The sequence below is a fragment of the Octopus sinensis genome, linkage group LG14 (genome assembly GCF_006345805.1).
Source record: "Octopus sinensis linkage group LG14, ASM634580v1, whole genome shotgun sequence".
NCBI lineage: Eukaryota > Metazoa > Mollusca > Cephalopoda > Octopoda > Octopodidae > Octopus > Octopus sinensis.
Window position 1 is genome coordinate 32,695,361 of NC_043010.1, and position 18,293 is coordinate 32,713,653.

At 37.9% G+C, this 18,293-nt stretch overlaps 1 protein-coding gene across 2 annotated transcripts in view; it reads left to right on the forward strand.

The window, feature by feature from the left end:
* Positions 1-18,293, forward strand: part of LOC115219124 — a 50,612-nt gene that overhangs the window by 25,152 nt on the left and 7,167 nt on the right. The window contains exons 1-4 of one of the 2 annotated variants that reach the window (XM_036508834.1): positions 3,335-3,470; positions 5,358-6,149; positions 8,346-8,529; positions 13,095-13,223. In XM_036508834.1, coding sequence (XP_036364727.1) covers positions 3,431-3,470; positions 5,358-6,149; positions 8,346-8,529; positions 13,095-13,223 — 1,145 coding nt within the window. In that variant the 5' untranslated portion in view covers positions 3,335-3,430. Of the gene's footprint in view, positions 1-3,334; positions 3,471-5,357; positions 6,150-8,345; positions 8,530-13,094; positions 13,224-18,293 lie in introns of those variants that run through there. The other variant, XM_029789203.2, reaches the window with a different exon arrangement.

The following is an 18,293-nucleotide window of genomic DNA, read 5'->3' on the forward strand; positions in this document are numbered from 1 at the left end:
AGTAATAATAAAAGGTGAAATTAATTAATTAGGGATAATTAGCAATTACGCCAAGTAGATTTCAGCATCTACTTGGTGTAATTGATAATTATCCCTAATTAATTAATTTCACCTTTTATTATTACTGATAACCATATTTTATCCCAGTAAATGACCACAGCATTTTGTCTTGGCTACACGCGGGTGGAAGGGGGCTGGTGACACAAACTTTCATTCAAACTTTGAATTTCGTGGTACTGGTCATGCTTTAGCTCGCTCTGAGTTGAGATGATGCATTCTAGTATCTCAAAATTTAATATACAATTATTCATAATTGTAGTATCCTGCGCCGATGAGAGAAGAAGTACGGGTAAAGTAGAATTTTCTAATTCTTACGCTATCCTAAAACTTGATCTCGAAACGTACGTCCGTAGGTAACGTAAAATTGCATGATGGATTGCCGTCATTTCATTCTTTCTTTCTTACCTGTCTGTGTTTGCCTTTCAAGTGCTGTGTTTTTACTGAGATCCCCCTTTTAGTAGAAGGAATAGCTATATCTCTTTGACTGCTATTTCTAAATTCGGTGTGTTGGTGAGGCAATTCGTTGCTAAACCCTTAATTACTTAGTATTACTTAAATTTTCCTGGAATGGGGCTTTTACATGCTGAAATCTACTTGGTGTAATTGATAATTATCCCTAATTAATTAATTTCACCTTTTATTATTACTGATAACCATATTTTATCCCAGTAAATGACCACAGCATTTTGTCTTGGCTACACGCGGGTGGAAGGGGGCTGGTGACACAAACTTTCATTCAAACTTTGAATTTCGCGGTACTGGTCATGCTTTAGCTCGCTCTGAGTTGAGATGATGCATTCTAGTATCTCAAAATTTAATATACAATTATTCATAATTGTAGTATCCTGCGCCGATGAGAGAAGAAGTACGGGTAAAGTAGAATTTTCTAATTCTTACGCTATCCTAAAACTTGATCTCGAAACGTACGTCCGTAGGTAACGTAAAATTGCATGATGGATTGCCGTCATTTCATTCTTTCTTTCTTACCTGTCTGTGTTTGCCTTTCAAGTGCTGTGTTTTTACTGAGATCCCCCTTTTAGTAGAAGGAATAGCTATATCTCTTTGACTGCTATTTCTAAATTCGGTGTGTTGGTGAGGCAATTCGTTGCTAAACCCTTAATTACTTAGTATTACTTAAATTTTCCTCGAATGGGGCTTTTACATGCTGAAATCTACTTGGTGTAATTGATAATTATCCCTAATTAATTAATTTCACCTTTTATTATTACTGATAACCATATTTTATCCCAGTAAATGACCACAGCATTTTGTCTTGGCTACACGCGGGTGGAAGGGGGCTGGTGACACAAACTTTCATTCAAACTTTGAATTTCGTGGTACTGGTCATGCTTTAGCTCACTCTGAGTTGAGATGATGCATTCTAGTATCTCAAAATTTAATATACAATTATTCATAATTGTAGTATCCTGTGCCGATGAGAGAAGAAGTACGGGTAAAGTAGAATTTTCTAATTCTTACGCTATCCTAAAACTTGATCTCGAAACGTACGTCCGTAGGTAACGTAAAATTGCATGATGGATTGCCGTCATTTCATTCTTTCTTTCTTACCTGTCTGTGTTTGCCTTTCAAGTGCTGTGTTTTTACTGAGATCCCCCTTTTAGTAGAAGGAATAGCTATATCTCTTTGACTGCTATTTCTAAATTCGGTGTGTTGGTGAGGCAATTCGTTGCTAAACCCTTAATTACTTAGTATATATGTATATACATATATATGTGTATATACATATTAAAGATGGGGAAGGCCAGTTTACAGGATTACCTCAGGTTTCCCGTCCATAAAGGGTTTAGCTTCATGGCATATCATCAGATCCCAAATCCTATTGGCCCATGACCTCTTAAAAATACGGAGGGGGAAATACCTCACTACTCAAAGGTAACATTTGGGGATTATCTCCCTTTGCTATTGGCTGTGCTGCAATTCTTGTGGGTTTCAAAAAGCTAGCAGGAACCTCTTGAAATCTAAACAGGGTCCAAAAATCTCTGTTTTGGAGTTAAGTTCGAGTGAGTCTTTTAGGATTCTTGCACATTCAGCTGTGCATAACTTGCAACACTTTGTTCATTTGATGTAGGGGCCTGGGTACTCAAGGATTTTCCATGAGACCAAGTATGGAATCCCATCGTCTCCTTTCTGGAACGCTGAAGGAGGACCTGTCGTTGGAGAAGCGTTGCTTAAAAGAGTTCCTGGGACATCCAGTGTATCTCCATGGGTGTGTTGTCAGTGCTGTACCTGCTGGTATTGTTGTTGTTGTTGGAGCTGGGACTGGTGGTGTTGGTGTTACTGGAGGTGGTGGTGGTGTCAGTAATGGTATCACCACTGCCCATTATGCTGAAGGCACTCTTGTTGCTATTGTTGTCCGCATCATTAGTGGGAGAGTTGCCATTGCTGCTAGAGGTGTCATTAGCTGTAGTTCCACTAGTATTTCTGCTAGGGCTGCTGCTGTTGCTATTGCTGCCATTATTGCTGTTATAGCTGGTGGTGGCACTGGAGCTATTGCTGCTGCTGTAGGGGTTGTCAGGTCTGCTACTGTGGAAGTTAAGGAAGCGGTTGGTAATGCTGGTGCTGATGTCAATACTGCTATTGTTAGTATAGGCAGCGAGCTGGAAGAAACGTTAGCCCACCTGCCGCTACATTCTGAGTTCAAATTCCGCTGAGGTCAACTTTGCCTTTCATCCTTTTGGGGTCGATACATTAAGTACCAGTTATGCACTGGAGTCGATGTAATCGACTTAATCCATTTTTCTGTCCTTGTTTGTCCCCTCTGTGTTTAGCCCCTTGTGGGTAGGTAAAGAAATAGGCAATACTGCTATTGTTATTAGTGTTGTTACTGCTGTCAATGCCATCGGGGGAACTGTCAATGCTGTCATTGGTGCTGTTATTACTAATGTCATCAGCTGTGGTGATGGTGGCAGTGTTGATGGTTCTGTTCTCATGTCTACAGTTGCTACTGCTTCTACCGGTGGTATTGCCAGGATTTGCTAGTACTTTGGCTTCATAGACCACCTCTTTGATTTCATAGTGGCTTCCCACCGGGCATCTGTTGTAGTCCCTGCATGAACATCCTGCCTTTTCTTGTGGCCTAGGGGCACTAACTAGGATGCTTTTAATATTGGGGACACAGTTAAACAAGACTAATGTTATGCCTGGTGAAAATGGGCCTATACCTATGGCAGCTAGTGAAATGGTTATCTCTTAATTTAAGGAATATTCTACTTACAGGTGCTTTTGTGTTAAGAAAGAGGCGGGGCAAACCAAATGGTATTTCTGCTGCACTTCTTTCTGTGGTTGTTGGGTTCTGGCATGTAGAAGATGTGATCCCTAAATCTGCTGGTAGCTAGGGCCCCATTATAGTATGGTGTTGCTGCATCAAAAATCTCTTGGTTGGAGGAAAGGTTCGTAATCCTCTTACTAATACCCCTTACCAGGTATTTTTAACACGATGGGTGGGTGGCAGGAGGCTGTGTTGATGTATGTTAACCTCTCATTTGGTTTGACGTAGGGCCTGTATGTACCAGAGCTGAAGTCATGTCTAAGAAGTCTGCAATTGTGAGGTTGGTCTTTATGGTGATTTTCAATCCCATAGAGGCAAGCATGGTGATTAGATCTTTTCTAAGCCTGTCTAATGTATGCCCATTTGCTCCCCTAGAGATGGCCTGGGCATCATCTCTGTAGAGGCCAAAGAGGACAGAAAGGAACTTTTTCCGAAGGGTATCGAAAATATACAACCCAGTGAGGTCACATATGTCAGTGCTGTCAAAGGCGCCCATAGGGTCGGATTGCTTGACCCATGCCAAACTTTTGAGCATCACTGTCTTTCTGGCATGCATAATGACTTCTGTATCTCTGTCGCTAATGTTAGTGGGGCCCCTAGCGAAAGAAAACACTTTGGCCAGTAGTCCTTTGGTATAAACTGGTAAAAGTCAACTATATCGAACTGGGTGCACCTTGCTCTGCCTCTTCCCTTGTTGGTGTTAAACCATGCAGTCGCTTCGTTGGTGTTGCGCCATAGGGAAAGGTTGGTGGCCCTCCTTATGTCATTATTGATGTCAATATGTGATTACTCACCAGACTGATCTTGGATTTGGCCAGATTGATCAGGTGGCATTTCGGATTTGAGGAAAAGTTCAGTTTATGAAGGCATTTCTTTTAGCTAAGATCTCTACCCTATCCGCTATCTCTAGTTCGTTAGCTTATTTTTTGGCTTCACTGTTGATGTGTATGGGGAAGCACACCTATAATCTAGTGTGATATTATTTTCTAGTAATCTATCGTGATCTAGGATGTCTATCCTATATAAGATTTTCGTCTTATCAGAGAAGATTAGGGACCTGAGTTTTTTAACAATTTAATGTTGGCCCAGAGCTTGTGTTGGATGGAGGAAGAGGACTTAGAGAATTTTAGCTTGGGAAGGGTTCAAGGTCCTTGATTTTGAGTGGGTGTTTCCTCAGTCTAATTCCATAGCTGCTGTCCTTCAGGGATGATGTGGTTAGGTCATGGTAGAATGCTTTCCACCTCATATGCCTAATTACATATGCATGGGTGTATAGCTCATTGGATGGCATGGGTATATTTTTAGTAGAGTAGCCATGATCAAATCATTCCATATTTATAAGAGACCCGTGGTTTCCATAAATATGTATAAGCAGAGCCTACTGGTCAGCTATTTAACACAAACCGTGTATATGAAGCTGAGGTCACCTCAGTTCTAAAAACATGTAGCTAGAATTACATGTTTTTTAGTAAAACAGTAGAGTATGACTTAGGAATATTTGGTTGAGTGATCACTTAGAGATCTTGTTTGAGAATTCTTTCGACAATATGAGGCAGTGTCTTCTAGAAGCATCTTCATTTTACAATATTTAAAGAATGAAGGTATTCAATAATGAAGTTGACTGGATTCATGCCATAGTGCCAAGTTGTCAGGAGTTTCTTCTGATAAGGTTCTGCAGTAATCTTGAAAGGCCATTTTATGAGTAGCATATCTCTTTTGCAATCTTTCGTATTCTTTCAATGGGTTGACTACAAATTAAAACTTGACATACATGGATGGTGGGAAGCAGGGTGGAGTGGGGTGGAATGCTGGACATAGTTTTGTATGGAAAGAATTGGTTTTCTATGGAAGAAGACGTTTATCCAAGATGTCACACTGTGATTGTACACTGAACTTCTTAAACACCAGCAACTTGAAAACTTCATGGTGCTGCTGATAATATACCATCTCTTCATTGCAGGGTTTTCATCAACATTTCATGTAAAATTTTGTTTTAATATGGTTGCAGGAAGAAGACGTATCCAGAAAATAACTATGGCAGCGAACTCCAGAGAGAGAACTATAACCTGGCATGAAATCGACAACCTTCTATATTTCTTTTATGAAGAAACAACATCTTTAATTCCTGATCTTTGGGAACAAAAGTCAAAATCAAATAATGAGGTGTCTGTTATTCATTGTGCCTATTCTAGATTGAGTCAATTATTAGCAAAAATCCATTCCAAACATGTAAAACTTGATTCCAATCAAGATGATGACTACTTTTATAACCTTCTGTCTGATGTCATTGGTAATTTCCCTGAAGTAAAAGTCAGTATTATGGCACAAGATGAAAATATTCTACTTGAGAGTTTAGTTAAGGAACAACTTGACCTTTGTGAGACTTTTGTTCAGTTACAATTATCCAGAGAAGGACCTCCAACATTTCAACCTGAGGTACTCACTCAAATATCAGGTGCTTCAGGCAATGCCATTTTAAACATTAATGAGCAAGACCAGGTTGGTGCATCTTTCAATCTACCATGCAAGCTGAAACTGGACATTTATTCTGAAGATGTAAATACGTGTGATGTTGGTGCTGTCATAACAGTTCAGAATCATGAAAACAACAATGAGGACGTGACTGCAGTGTGTGATAACTACTCAAAGTACTTACTCTGTGTCAAAGAACCAAGTAGAGACATCTGTTCTGGTGATCAAAATAGAATCCAAGAATATGTTGCTAACATATTTTACCAATGTTTTAATAAAGCTGCGTATTTAAAAATCACGTCAGTGGCCACCACATTGATTTTTACAGGTGAGTCATTATTTTTATTGTTTACTGAATCTGTAAATTTACCACATCTTTTAGATTCAATATGAGCTAATGAGAGGTTCTGTACATGAGCATTTACCAGCTAGAAACAGCAGCCAAATCTTCCTCATCACACTCTGCTGTGTTAAGGAATAATGCTAATAGATCTTCATTGATTTCAGCAATGAATGTTTTGTTGTTCAAGCTGAACCTCCTACTCATTGAATTATAGTGAATATTCTGCAAACATGTGTATTCTTAATATAATCATCAGAGTGAGTCAGTGTGACAAGGCATAACCTTTGAATTACAGACACGATCTATCTACAGGGTTTCCATACAGTTGCTATGCACCCAATTGAACTCTCAAGGCTTGGATGATCCTGAGACTATGGTAAAAGACAATTGCTTTAGATATCATGGAGAGGGATTGAACCTGAGACCTTGTGGTCACAAAGTAGACTTTTTAACTTCTGGCCATGATCCTTGAGTAATGATGTAATTCTGTAATTACTTGTCTGGGTAAAAATACAGACTACTCATGGCTGCAATGCTGTTGATTATATATCTTCTGCTGCTCAGTCACATTTAACTTATTGTACTGTATTATCTAACTTCTGCCATTCAGTCACATTTTACCAGTTATAGTGTATTCTGTACAAAGGCTACTGTACAGTGTGTTGATGTACAGAATAACAAATCTACAAGTCAACAGTTCATATTCTATCAGCAGTACTGTGTTGCCTATGATCAAGAACACACTTGACTGTTAAATAGTTCAGTCTACCTAGTTGTAAGAAGGGAATACCTCAACACTGCAAATATCAGTATAATAATACTGATGTGTGTTTCATTAGCTCACTGTGTTCAGCTCCACCTCCTGGGTTGTTGTTTAATCTCAGGCTAACTTTAATTGAGCAAACCAATGATTTAAAGTATTTCAACCATGGCCATCCTCTCTTTTTTAAGCTATCTTGAAATACATTTTCTAATATATCCTATAAGATGGTACAGTGTGACTGTATGAAGATTTTGCTGCTATTTTTAGCAGGTCAAGTGAGCAACCACATATAGTATTTCTTAACTAGAGTGCATGACCATTTTGTATGATATATTTTAAATCTGTTTTAGGCTAATTCTTTGATTTGAATGATAATTTTTTTCTTACAGTTTTCCATCTATGCTAAAATAAATAAACCCAATTAAAATTTGTTCCAATTAATTATATTTCCTTTTGTTTTGTTAAAATAAAAATGTTTTCTTGTTATTTTGTAATTTTTAATTAACCTGGTATTGTTATTTTAAAAATAAAGCAATACCTGATTATAATGGCTGTAGTTTCAAGTATTTGATCAGGTGACACACATTGCTCCTATCTATTTATCTGAAAAGGAGTACTGCCTCACAGATTATTTGCTCAAAATCTTACAAAGACACGTTGATGTTTAGCATACTCTAGATGGATGGTGAGAAGGATATGGTGCAAATTCCCGTTCATGAAGAAGGAATCTCAAGTAAAATGTTGAGAAATCCTGTTACAAAGTTTCTATTACCATATTGGCATGAAATAGCAGAAGATTCCCACTCTCTCAGGCTGAATTTTCTTGATATTTTATGTGGAGTTGACATGTTCAGTGATGAGTTAATGACTCAGTGTATTGTAGGAGATACTGCTCAGTCTTGAGTTAATATTATTCAGTATTTTCTTTCATTATTTGTTGAGTCCAAAAGAAGCACTGCCCATGTCCTTTGCAGGCCTTCCAAGATTTGTGAAGTTGGTGCCACTAACGTTCAGTTGCAGGTCAACTCCTGCAAGACAGACAGAAACACAGAGAAAATCCTAGAGGGAAGATGTTCTGGAGGTATGAGACCATCATCTAGTTGTGAGGAACAGAGACCATTGTAGTAGTATAAAGCAACAGTATACATAAAGAGTTGAATAATAAAACAAAGTATACTGCACTGTGTCTGGTTTACTGCCAATGCTAGATCTATATAATTACCCCTTAAATTTAAGTAACTAATTCATTATTTAAATCTTTCTTCATCACAGAAATTATCTTTCATGTTGGTAAATTTCAGTTTATGATAAAACCAGAGTGTTATGTGTGTTAGCATAGATAGCAAATAAAATTGGCATGGAGAATGGCGTGGAAAATACCATAAAAACTTGTTAATTATTATATTCCTTCAATAAAGGTCAATTTGGCATCCCTATGGACACTATTCTATTCTCCATTGTACAAGCATTGAACCAGTTTATGGATAACCAAGTAACAGAGAGCTGTCTCAAAGAAATACACATTGTTGATCGTTCTCCTGAAACTTGTAAAGTCATGGAACAGTTCCTCACTATATACTGGCCAAAGAACATATCACCAAGGTAAGAGAGTTATACAAGGTGTAGTAGTGTAGGTAGCTAAATAGTTGAATGATCTCCCTTGCAAGAAAGATTATAGAGTAACTTCTCTTTTCTAAGTTTCTCAAAGCATCTGTGTCATGAAACATGATACTTAATTATTCAAGAAGCTTATCAGTTCTCTTGGAAATTTCTAGAATGTCTAGTATTCCATTACTAAAAACAGATTGCTAACCTGACTTTTCGCATCATTGCTATGTCTGTCTATTACTCTATGCCACATGACTGAAAACCACCACTTAGCTGTTATTTCTACATTTTCTATCTCTGAACTTTCTTGCATAGATTACTTCATTCAACTAGATTCTACAATTTGATTCTATGTATCATCATTGACCAGTAAATAAAATATATTTTATGTAGTACTAGCAGTATCGCCCGGCGTTGCTCGGGTTGTAAGGGAAATAACTATATAAGCATTTTTAGAGAGTTATAGCAAAAAAATGCATTAAAAATTGAAAAAAAATTAAGGTAAATTTTTTTTAAATCGTTGACACATCGTAGATATTTTTAGAGAGTTACTTCCCTTATATAAAAGCGAAAAAAATGCATTCAAATGGAAAAATATGATGGTAAATTTTTTTTAAATCGTAGACTCATCGTAGATGCACGCTAATACCCAGAAGGGCTCGATATGAATCACGACTATAAGATACCCGCTTTTGGTTAAACTGCACGGCAAAATGTGGGAGTAGTTACGAATCTAAATCGAAGGGGACAGACACACAACTTCACTCTTATATAAAGATGCTTATTTTTTTTCAGTCATAGAGTTAGATTTATGAAGGTCTTCAGTAGAAAATCCTTCGAATTCTGACTCACTGCTTGATATAATGAAATTCGTATCCATTTTTTGTCAGAATTACAAATTTTGAAAACACAATAGGAACAAATTTCGGAAAAAAACCTCCCATAATTCACGGAATTAAAATTACACTTCGATTTTTGTACAAAATTGTATTTGAAGTGTTTACGAAGTATAATACGTGTTTTCACGAATTTACTAAAGAGATTTACTCTGATATTCTCATTTAAATATGAATAGGTAAATTCGGGCGGTTTGGTAACGAAAGGGTTTATATAAGTGTCATCTGTTTATACATAAACACTGTTTCATACTTTCAGTTTAGTCTTGCTCAAATCACTCTGTCGCTAATTTACTCTCTTCCAAGAACATTTTCACTCACTGTTATCTGTTAGCTTCCCATACATTTTACTCATGTATCTATCAGCGTGATAGACAGAAACAAATATTACATTTACTTTCATTTTATTCGTCGCACACTGTGTGTGTGCGTTTGCGTGTGGTGTAAACCAGACTAAGAAAAGCATTTGACACACACACCAGAATGTGAGTTTTCTGTAAATTTTGCTTAATTGGAGTTTAAATTTTAAAAACTGGACCTGGCATGACGTGATGCATTGTACTCTCAAAAATGCTAGGTAAATTGTAATTGAAGAAATCCTATATTGTAGATTTGTATAACTCCCAAAGGGAGGCAGATAAAATCTGCCTTTTATAATAAGATATATATATATATATATATATATATAGATCTTGAATTTATTCTTTCATCTCTGTATGAACTCTTTTATTAACATACACACAGCCACATCAACACCTTGTACTGACTATATATTCTCACTACAAAGGTAAGAACTGTAACTGTATGAAATGTTATCTCTTATTATAAAAGGCAGATTTTATCTGCCTCCCTTTGTCAGTTATAGAAATCTACAATATAGGATTTCTTCAATTACAATTTACCTAGCATTTTTAAGAGTAGAATGCATCGGGTCATGCCAGGTCCAGTTTTTAAAATTTAAACTCCAATTAAGCAAAATTTACAGAAAACTCACATTCTGGTGTGTATGTCAAATGCTTTTCTTAATGTGGTTTACACCACACGCACACGCACACACACAGTGTGCAACGAATAAAATGAAAGTAATTCACTGTGTGTGTGTTGACAGGTAGACAATAGAATGCGATGGCGATGTAATATTTGTTTCTGTCTATCACGCTGATAGATACATGAGTAAAATGTATGGCAAGCTAAGAGATAAGAGTGAGTGAAAATGTTCTTGGAAGAGAGTAAATAGCGAGAGTGATTTGAGGAAGACTTTACATTAAATAACCGTAGTGGCTTGTATATATATATATATACATACATAAGACAGTAAGGTGTGATTTGAGGGAGATTTGGCTGCTATTTCTACCATGTCTAGCTGCCATGTAGGGGACTCCCTCATAGGCTCATACATACATATATACATAGATAAGACAGTAAGGTGTGATTTGGGGAAAATTTGGCTGCTATTTCTACCAGGTCTAGCTACCATGTAGAGGTCCCCCTCATTGGCTCATATATAATATACATACATAAGACAGTAAGGTGTGATTTGAGGGAGATTTGGCTGCGTTTCTACCAGGTCTGTTAGGCCTTCTCATGTAAACTCAAGCTTTCTCATGCCTTGAACATAAGACCAAAGCAGAGAATGTATTCTTTTATTCTTCTGCTTTTTCCAGCCATTGGTCTGTGGCCATGCTGGGGCAATGCCTTGAAGAATTGTAGTTTAATGAATCAACTCCAGTTTTATTTTTGTAAGCATTGTACTTATTCTATCTGTTTCCTTTGTCAAACCACTAGGTGACAGGGATGTAAACAAACCAACATTCGTTGTCAAGCAGTGGTGGAGGACAATCACAAGCACAGACACGCACACACACACACATACATGCATACACATATACACACATACATATATATATTGCAGCGTGGAAGGTGTTTGTAAGCCATTTAAGAAACACACAAAAACCGTTAGATTCACTTCAACATTTAAATTTAATTTGCCAAAATATATTCCTCGCTTTGAGACCGCGACCTGTTCACTGACAAAAATATCGTGCTAACAGGTCGCGGTCTCAAAGCGACGAAAATATTTTGACAAATTAAATTTAAATGTTGAAGTGAATCTAACGGTTTTTTGTGTGTTTCTTAAATGGCTTATAAACACCTTCAACGCTGCAACTGTTTTCGTTCCAGCACACGATCTCAGATCAAGTCACTTGCTATGCATGTACATCTCTGTAACTATATATATATTTATATATATATATATATGTATATTGGTAAAAACAGTAAGATAACAAAAGAAAGAAAGAGACCTCAATATTATGTAAATAGAGGAAATCTTTATATATAAAAGTGAGGTTGTGTGTCTGTCTCCTACGATTTAGATTCCTAACTACTCCCACATTTTGCGGTGCAGTTTAACCAAAACCGGGTATCTTATAGTCGTGATTCATATCGAGACCGTCTGGGTATTAGCGTGAGTCTACGATTTTAAAAAAATTTACCATCAATTTTTCCCATTTTTAATCCATTTTTGACATATATAAGGGAAGTAACTCTCTAAAATTTATTATTAAATCTCAGAACGTAAAAAGCTACAGTAACACCCCTCCCCCTTTGTGGTTAGCCATATTGAGATGGCTATTATACTTTACATCTCTAAAAATGCTTATATAATTATTTCCCTTACAAACCCGAACAACGCCGGGCGATACTGCTAGTAGTTATATAAAAGTTTTACAATGATGTCACTGTTTTATCAGAAAGAATCTTATTCTTCAAAGGAGAATCAATTATTTCATTGTAAATATATAAATACATTCCCTCATCATTATTTTGTGTCTATTTTTCATGCTGGCTTATTGGGCATCAGATGCTGCTCATCTATGTCATTTAGGCTTGGTTTCTCTAGTTTCTAGCTGCTCTTCCTATCACCAGCCACTTAACAGATTCTACTGAATGTTTTCTTGTAGCACCAGCGCTAGAGAGGTAACTATGTCCTTAGTGAAACAGGACAAAAGGTACCTCTCAAACTTGCACTTTCTCCACTCATTAACCATCCATTTTTCACAAACTCACACACACATACGTATATTCTAGGTTCTATGTTGCTACCCTACTAAAAACCTTTATTTTTAAACTAAAGATAGGAAAAGTTTAATGGCTGAGTTGATCAGAACATTGTTGCCATTATCGAGTTTTATAAAGATTCACAGATCAAATCCAGTCCAGGATCATGTGAGTATCAAGTCATAAGACACTTGATTGGTTGGGGATTTAACCAACAACAATATAATGCTCATAGTAACATTATTTATACAATATGTTTATAAGATGAGACTGAAGAATTTCATCTTATTAACAAACGTTACTTGATTTGTCATGGCATTATCTTAATTGATATTTGCTTGATCCTGCTATCATTTAATTATAATCTTAAGAGCAGTTCCAGAAATTTGATTAATGAAATATTTTTTCCTCATCACATAAATATTATAGTATTATTAAATCATTCCATCACCACTACTTTAGTTATGATATCAGGAAGTGAACTTATATCTTTTTGTGTAGATGGCAACCCTAGGTAATGTTCCTGAGTTACAGTAATATTAATAGTGACAATAATGTTGATATTGTAATTAACACACGTAAAGAAATTTTTTTATTTTTCAGAAAAACTTACCAGCCACACTCAGTAAATAGGATCCCAAGATTCCAAAATACTTCAGTGAATTCAGCTGTCCAGAGTTTGGATTATTCCACACATCAGCTAAACAACCTTAGTTTGCATGGAAACCACAGGTCAGTGGCAACTCCCAAAAGGTTAAAAACGAGAAGTATGCATGCTTCTGGGGAACGCAGGGATCAAAATCAAGAATGTCAAATTTGTTTCCAGACATTAACATGTAAAAAGACGCTGAATTGCAAGCATAGTTTTTGTCAACATTGTTTAGATACCTGGTTACACATAAAAAAATCTTGTCCTTTATGTCGTGCACCAGTATACCCCTAACCCTATACAAGAATTGATCCTGAAATACTTGCATACTTCTATCTATAAGTCTGTGATTAATAAATATGTTAATATTTATCTCTTTCTACATGTTGTTGTTGAATGCATATATGATCCAAGGTGACATCATAGGATATTTGAGAAGACCAACCACTGTAAGCTTTGAGCTCTTTATCTGAGAGTGAATAAAATATAGATATTGAGGTTACTTCAGCTGTAGATTGTACTCTATTCTTGCACTTAGTCTGAAAGAGAAAGTCTTGTTAAGTTAGTTACAACCTGGCAAGAAAAACACTTCAGATTTCATTGTGCACTCCTCATGGTGACCTAACTCATCAAACATTTCCTATGAACTAATTGTTACTGGCATAAATCTTTAGCTGTTTCTTTAGATCCTTCCAAGCCTGTTTGTTTTCTCTAATAGCCCTGTCAAAAACATTGTTCCACCACCACGTTATTTTGCGTCGAGAGGGGACTTTGCACCATCCACAGATCTGGTCTGTGGCCCTCAGCAGGTTGTCCTGTAGAAACCTCCAGTTGTCCTCCAGATCGTGTGAAGCCATATACCCTTCTATTTCGTCAAAGTCTTCGAGTAATATGTCTCTGAATCTCTGTCCACTTGCAGGATCTTTAAGCTTCCAGACCCTTCTCCTCCATGCTGGTCGTCTTCTGGGCATCCACTTAGCCCTGATCCTGAAGTCACTAATTACCAGTCTATGTTGTGGTGTACATTCTTTGCCTGGGAAGGTTTTGGCATTTATAAGCAGCCATCTTTCCCTTTTTCTGGCGTGGATGTAGTCAATTTGGTTAGTGTGTCTGCCAGAATGGTAGGTGACTAGGTGACTGGCAGGTTTCCTGAAGTTAGTATTGCAAACCATAAGATCATTTGCATTGCAGAACTCCAGCAGCCTGGTTCCTCCACATTGCGGGAACCAAAACCGTAGCCTCCATGTACGCCATGGAAGCCCCCTGTATGTTGTCCAACATGTACATTGAAATCACCAGCCACAAAGAGTAGGTCCCTGTCATTTGTCAAATGAGGTAGTCTGCAAGAGTGTATCGTAGAATCGGTCTTTCTGTCTATCGGGTGGCCCTGGCTGAGGTCGAGATAATGGTTGCTAACCCATGATGAAGCACTAATCTAATTTTAAGTATTCTGTCGCATACTCTGACTACCTCGATTACCTTATCCACCCATTTCTCCGCAAGAAGTATACCCACGCCCCCGACCCCGTCAGTTTTCCCTGTCCAGAAAATCTTGTACCTGTGTTCTTTGCCTGTGAGGAACCTAGCAGAACCTCCTCTCCACCTTACTTCTTAGATGCAGCCCATATCGACACATCTCCATTCAAGCATCTCAATAATCTCACCAGACCTACCTTTCAGTGTGCTGAGGTTGAGAGTGCCAACCCTGAGGGTGTGAGAGGTGTGGACCTGTGAAACCTTGGGACAGGGCACAGCAGTGTCATGTACTTGAAAAGGGAGCTCGCATTTGACAATTCATAAACAAACAATACAATAGCCTTCAGTTCAACCTGCATACACAACACTATCATATTTTTGCATTATATGATCACTACCTTACATAGTAGATAAACCCTAAGTAGGAGTGGGGTTGGTGTAAAGCCTTTAGAAATGTTCATGGGAGACAACCAAAGGATGACAAAAGATAGGAATTTCCAGTACAGGTGGAGGGTGTGGGGGTGAGAGCATCTTCTGGATACGTATTCTTTCGGCAGAGGTATTAAAAATCGAGTAGGGGAATCTGAGTGTGTGCGCTAGTTTATATAGGGTGGTGGCAGTAGTGGTGATGGAAGAAGTCTTTGTGATGCTAGTGGTAATCGAAAGAGAGACAGAGACAGACAGAGAGAAGCCGAGAGAGATACAGAGTGAGGCGGAGAGAGGGGGTAGTGGCAGAACACGAGGGAGAAAAATATTCTTTTGGGATTTGTGCAGCATAATTTAACGAGACAGCAAATGTTGATAATAGTAAAATAGAATTGAAAAATCTGAGAGTTTTCAGTCAGCCAATCTAAGACAAAATTAGAGAAAAATTACTGTGTGATAAACTTTAATAGATGAATGAATGAATATGTTGTGGTTAAGGAAATGCGTGAACTAAGGTTATCTTAAGGCAACAACAAGGAAGACGAAACTATTGAAACTATATTTACATGATGACATGGTACGGAAATAGACAGAATAATGAAAAGAACTAATAAGGGGTTTATGATCTGAGCAGAAATAGAAGAGTAGATGAACGAGGTTGAAAAGACAAAACTTCTTATCTGAGCATCTTCTGAGATTCGTATTCTTCGGCTGGGGTAGACCTAATGTATTCCATTCAGTCTAGGTTGTTGATGTTTATGGCTGTCAACGTTGTTGTGGGGTTTGGTGTTAGTGTGTTTGTGTTGATGCTTTTGTTTTATGCAGGTGTTTTGGTTTTGGGAGTGGTAAACCTCCTGCTTTGTTTGTCTGCTTCTCTATTCTTTTTCCCCCTTTTTCTCCTTCTTCCTGTGGCCTCTTGCCAATCCTCTGTGTCGTCTTCATCTGATGACATGTCCGAGGAATCAGAAGGTGGGAGGGGAAGTTTATTGGGGTCTATTTCTGAGTGTGTTGACTTTGTTGTTGGTGTTGGTGCTGGTTGGTGACAGTTGGAGTGTGGTGTATGGGTTTTTGGGGTTGGGGTATGAGTTTTTTTGGTTTTCGCTTCCTCCTTTGAAGTTGATGTTGTTGTTGATGGTGTTGTTTCTGTTCTTGGTGGCGCTGGTGGTGGTGTTGTTTGGTTGGGCTGACTTGTTGGTTGCTGATGTTCCTTCATTAGTTTGTAGAGCTGTTTAACTAGTTGTGCATATGGTGGTGTGGACAGCAATGCTGGTGTTTTGCACAGTTTTTGGTTTTCTTGTGGTTGTTGTTTTTCATGATCTTGTTGTTGTTGTTGCTGTTGTTTCTGTGCTAGTGGGCAGTTAATTTTAAGTGTGTTTTACTACCACAAATGCAGCAACATAGCTTTCTGCCTTCGACAGCCACATGTAAATCCTCTCTCAACTGGATCTGATGTGGAATTTTTTCAGAAAATCATTGGATTAATTTGAGCGAGAATTTCGATTTCTTGGCCAATCCAGTTTTGCTGGTCCATGACAGCGATTTCCAAGATATGGATTTCATCCTCGATGTCATAGCAAATGGCAGACACGAGCTATTTTATTTCTTTTTCAGGAGGCACATTCTTTATTTTAATTTTTCGACCCTACAACCAAGGTATATAGGGATCATCAGTAAATTTTCAAATTGGAAGGACTTTTTGAGAGGTCCTTGACTCATTCTTCACTGTTGAATCGAACTTCGATCATGACAAATCTGTGTCCCCTCATGATGTAGTCTTTAAAGGCCCATATAGACCTTAAACATTTTTCAACATTTTCTTGAGTGGCCTTTTCGTATAGCCTTCTTTTAGGTTGAGTGTCCTGTAAATAATTGGGGTTTTTTTTTTCCGATTTTTCCCATGATGTTTTGTGGTGTCTGTAGTTGTATGCTGAGGTCGTCTTTTTTTAACATTGCTTTACAGGCGAGCAGTTTTTCTTTGGAAAAGAACATGACTCTTTTCTTTAACTTTAAAGCTTCGGCAAAAGTGTTTTCACTATTCGTGTTGTTTGTGGTGGTGATGACAGTAGTGGTGGTAGCAATGGTTTATAGTAGCAGAAGCATTCGTGTCTTTTGAGGCCGATGTGCGTTCACATGGAATGGCTTTGCTTTCAGCTTCCTTCGCCTGTAGCGCAGGAAGTCGGCCTCATGGTTTCGCTTAGCCATATTTGTTTAGAAATATGGCAAGGAAATCAAAGAGGATATAAATATAAATAGGTTTGAAACTGCCCCTAGGGGCCAGTTCCTCCCTTGAAAACACACTCAAACAAAAGCTGGGTCTTTACACACCTTGTGTGCAAAAATTGAAACAAAATGTGTGCAATAAAAGGTTGAAAAAAGGGGTTACCTGCGGAGCCGATGCGACATCACGTCAGTCGATAGATAGATATATTTCTTTATTGGCCACACAGAGCTGAATACAGAGGGGACAAAATACAAAGTTGAGCTTTTCTTTTTGGGAAGAAGAGAAGAAAAAATATTTTAAAAAGTGGGTCGAATTCCGATCAAAAGTGATCGTGGAAAAAAAAGAGTGGGGCTGATCAATAGGGATCATGTATCACAGAAATGTCAATGTAAAAAGGGAAAAAAGATTAGGTTTATCTGTGGAAAGAAAAGACCATGGGAACCTTGGGCAATAGTGTCATGCAAAAAAACACATTACAGTAAGTGACTCTCTTTTTTCATTTTTTTTTTTTTTTTGTTTCATAGGATTATACTCAAGCTGGCTCCATCATTCACACATGCCATCCTTGCTACATTCACCCATCTTTTTTTGAAACATTCACTAACCAAAACTTCCCTCTCTACTCTCACCTTCCTCTTCAAGTGATACTTGAAGAAGTTGAGAGATTGACCAGAGAGGAACGTATTTGTCTCTAGACCTTTCAGATGCGTCCACTATACACATTCTTTCACCATAGCCACAAGTACAATAAAAATGGCTCTTCCATCCCATTTCAAGGACAATATTCACGATAGACTCGGTTGACAAACTGTTTCGTCCCACACGCGATAACAGTCATTCAACATAGTCCCGCAAGTCGAAAATGGTTGGACACTGTACGAGTGCATGCATGACAGTTTCGTTGCTCTGACTGCATCTCGGACAGATCAGCCCCATGTTTATCGAGCCATGCCTGTAGAGCTTATCCCAAATGGATAACGCTTCTTGATAGCACTGCCAGGCCAGGGATCTCTGGAAGTTGTCCATAGGT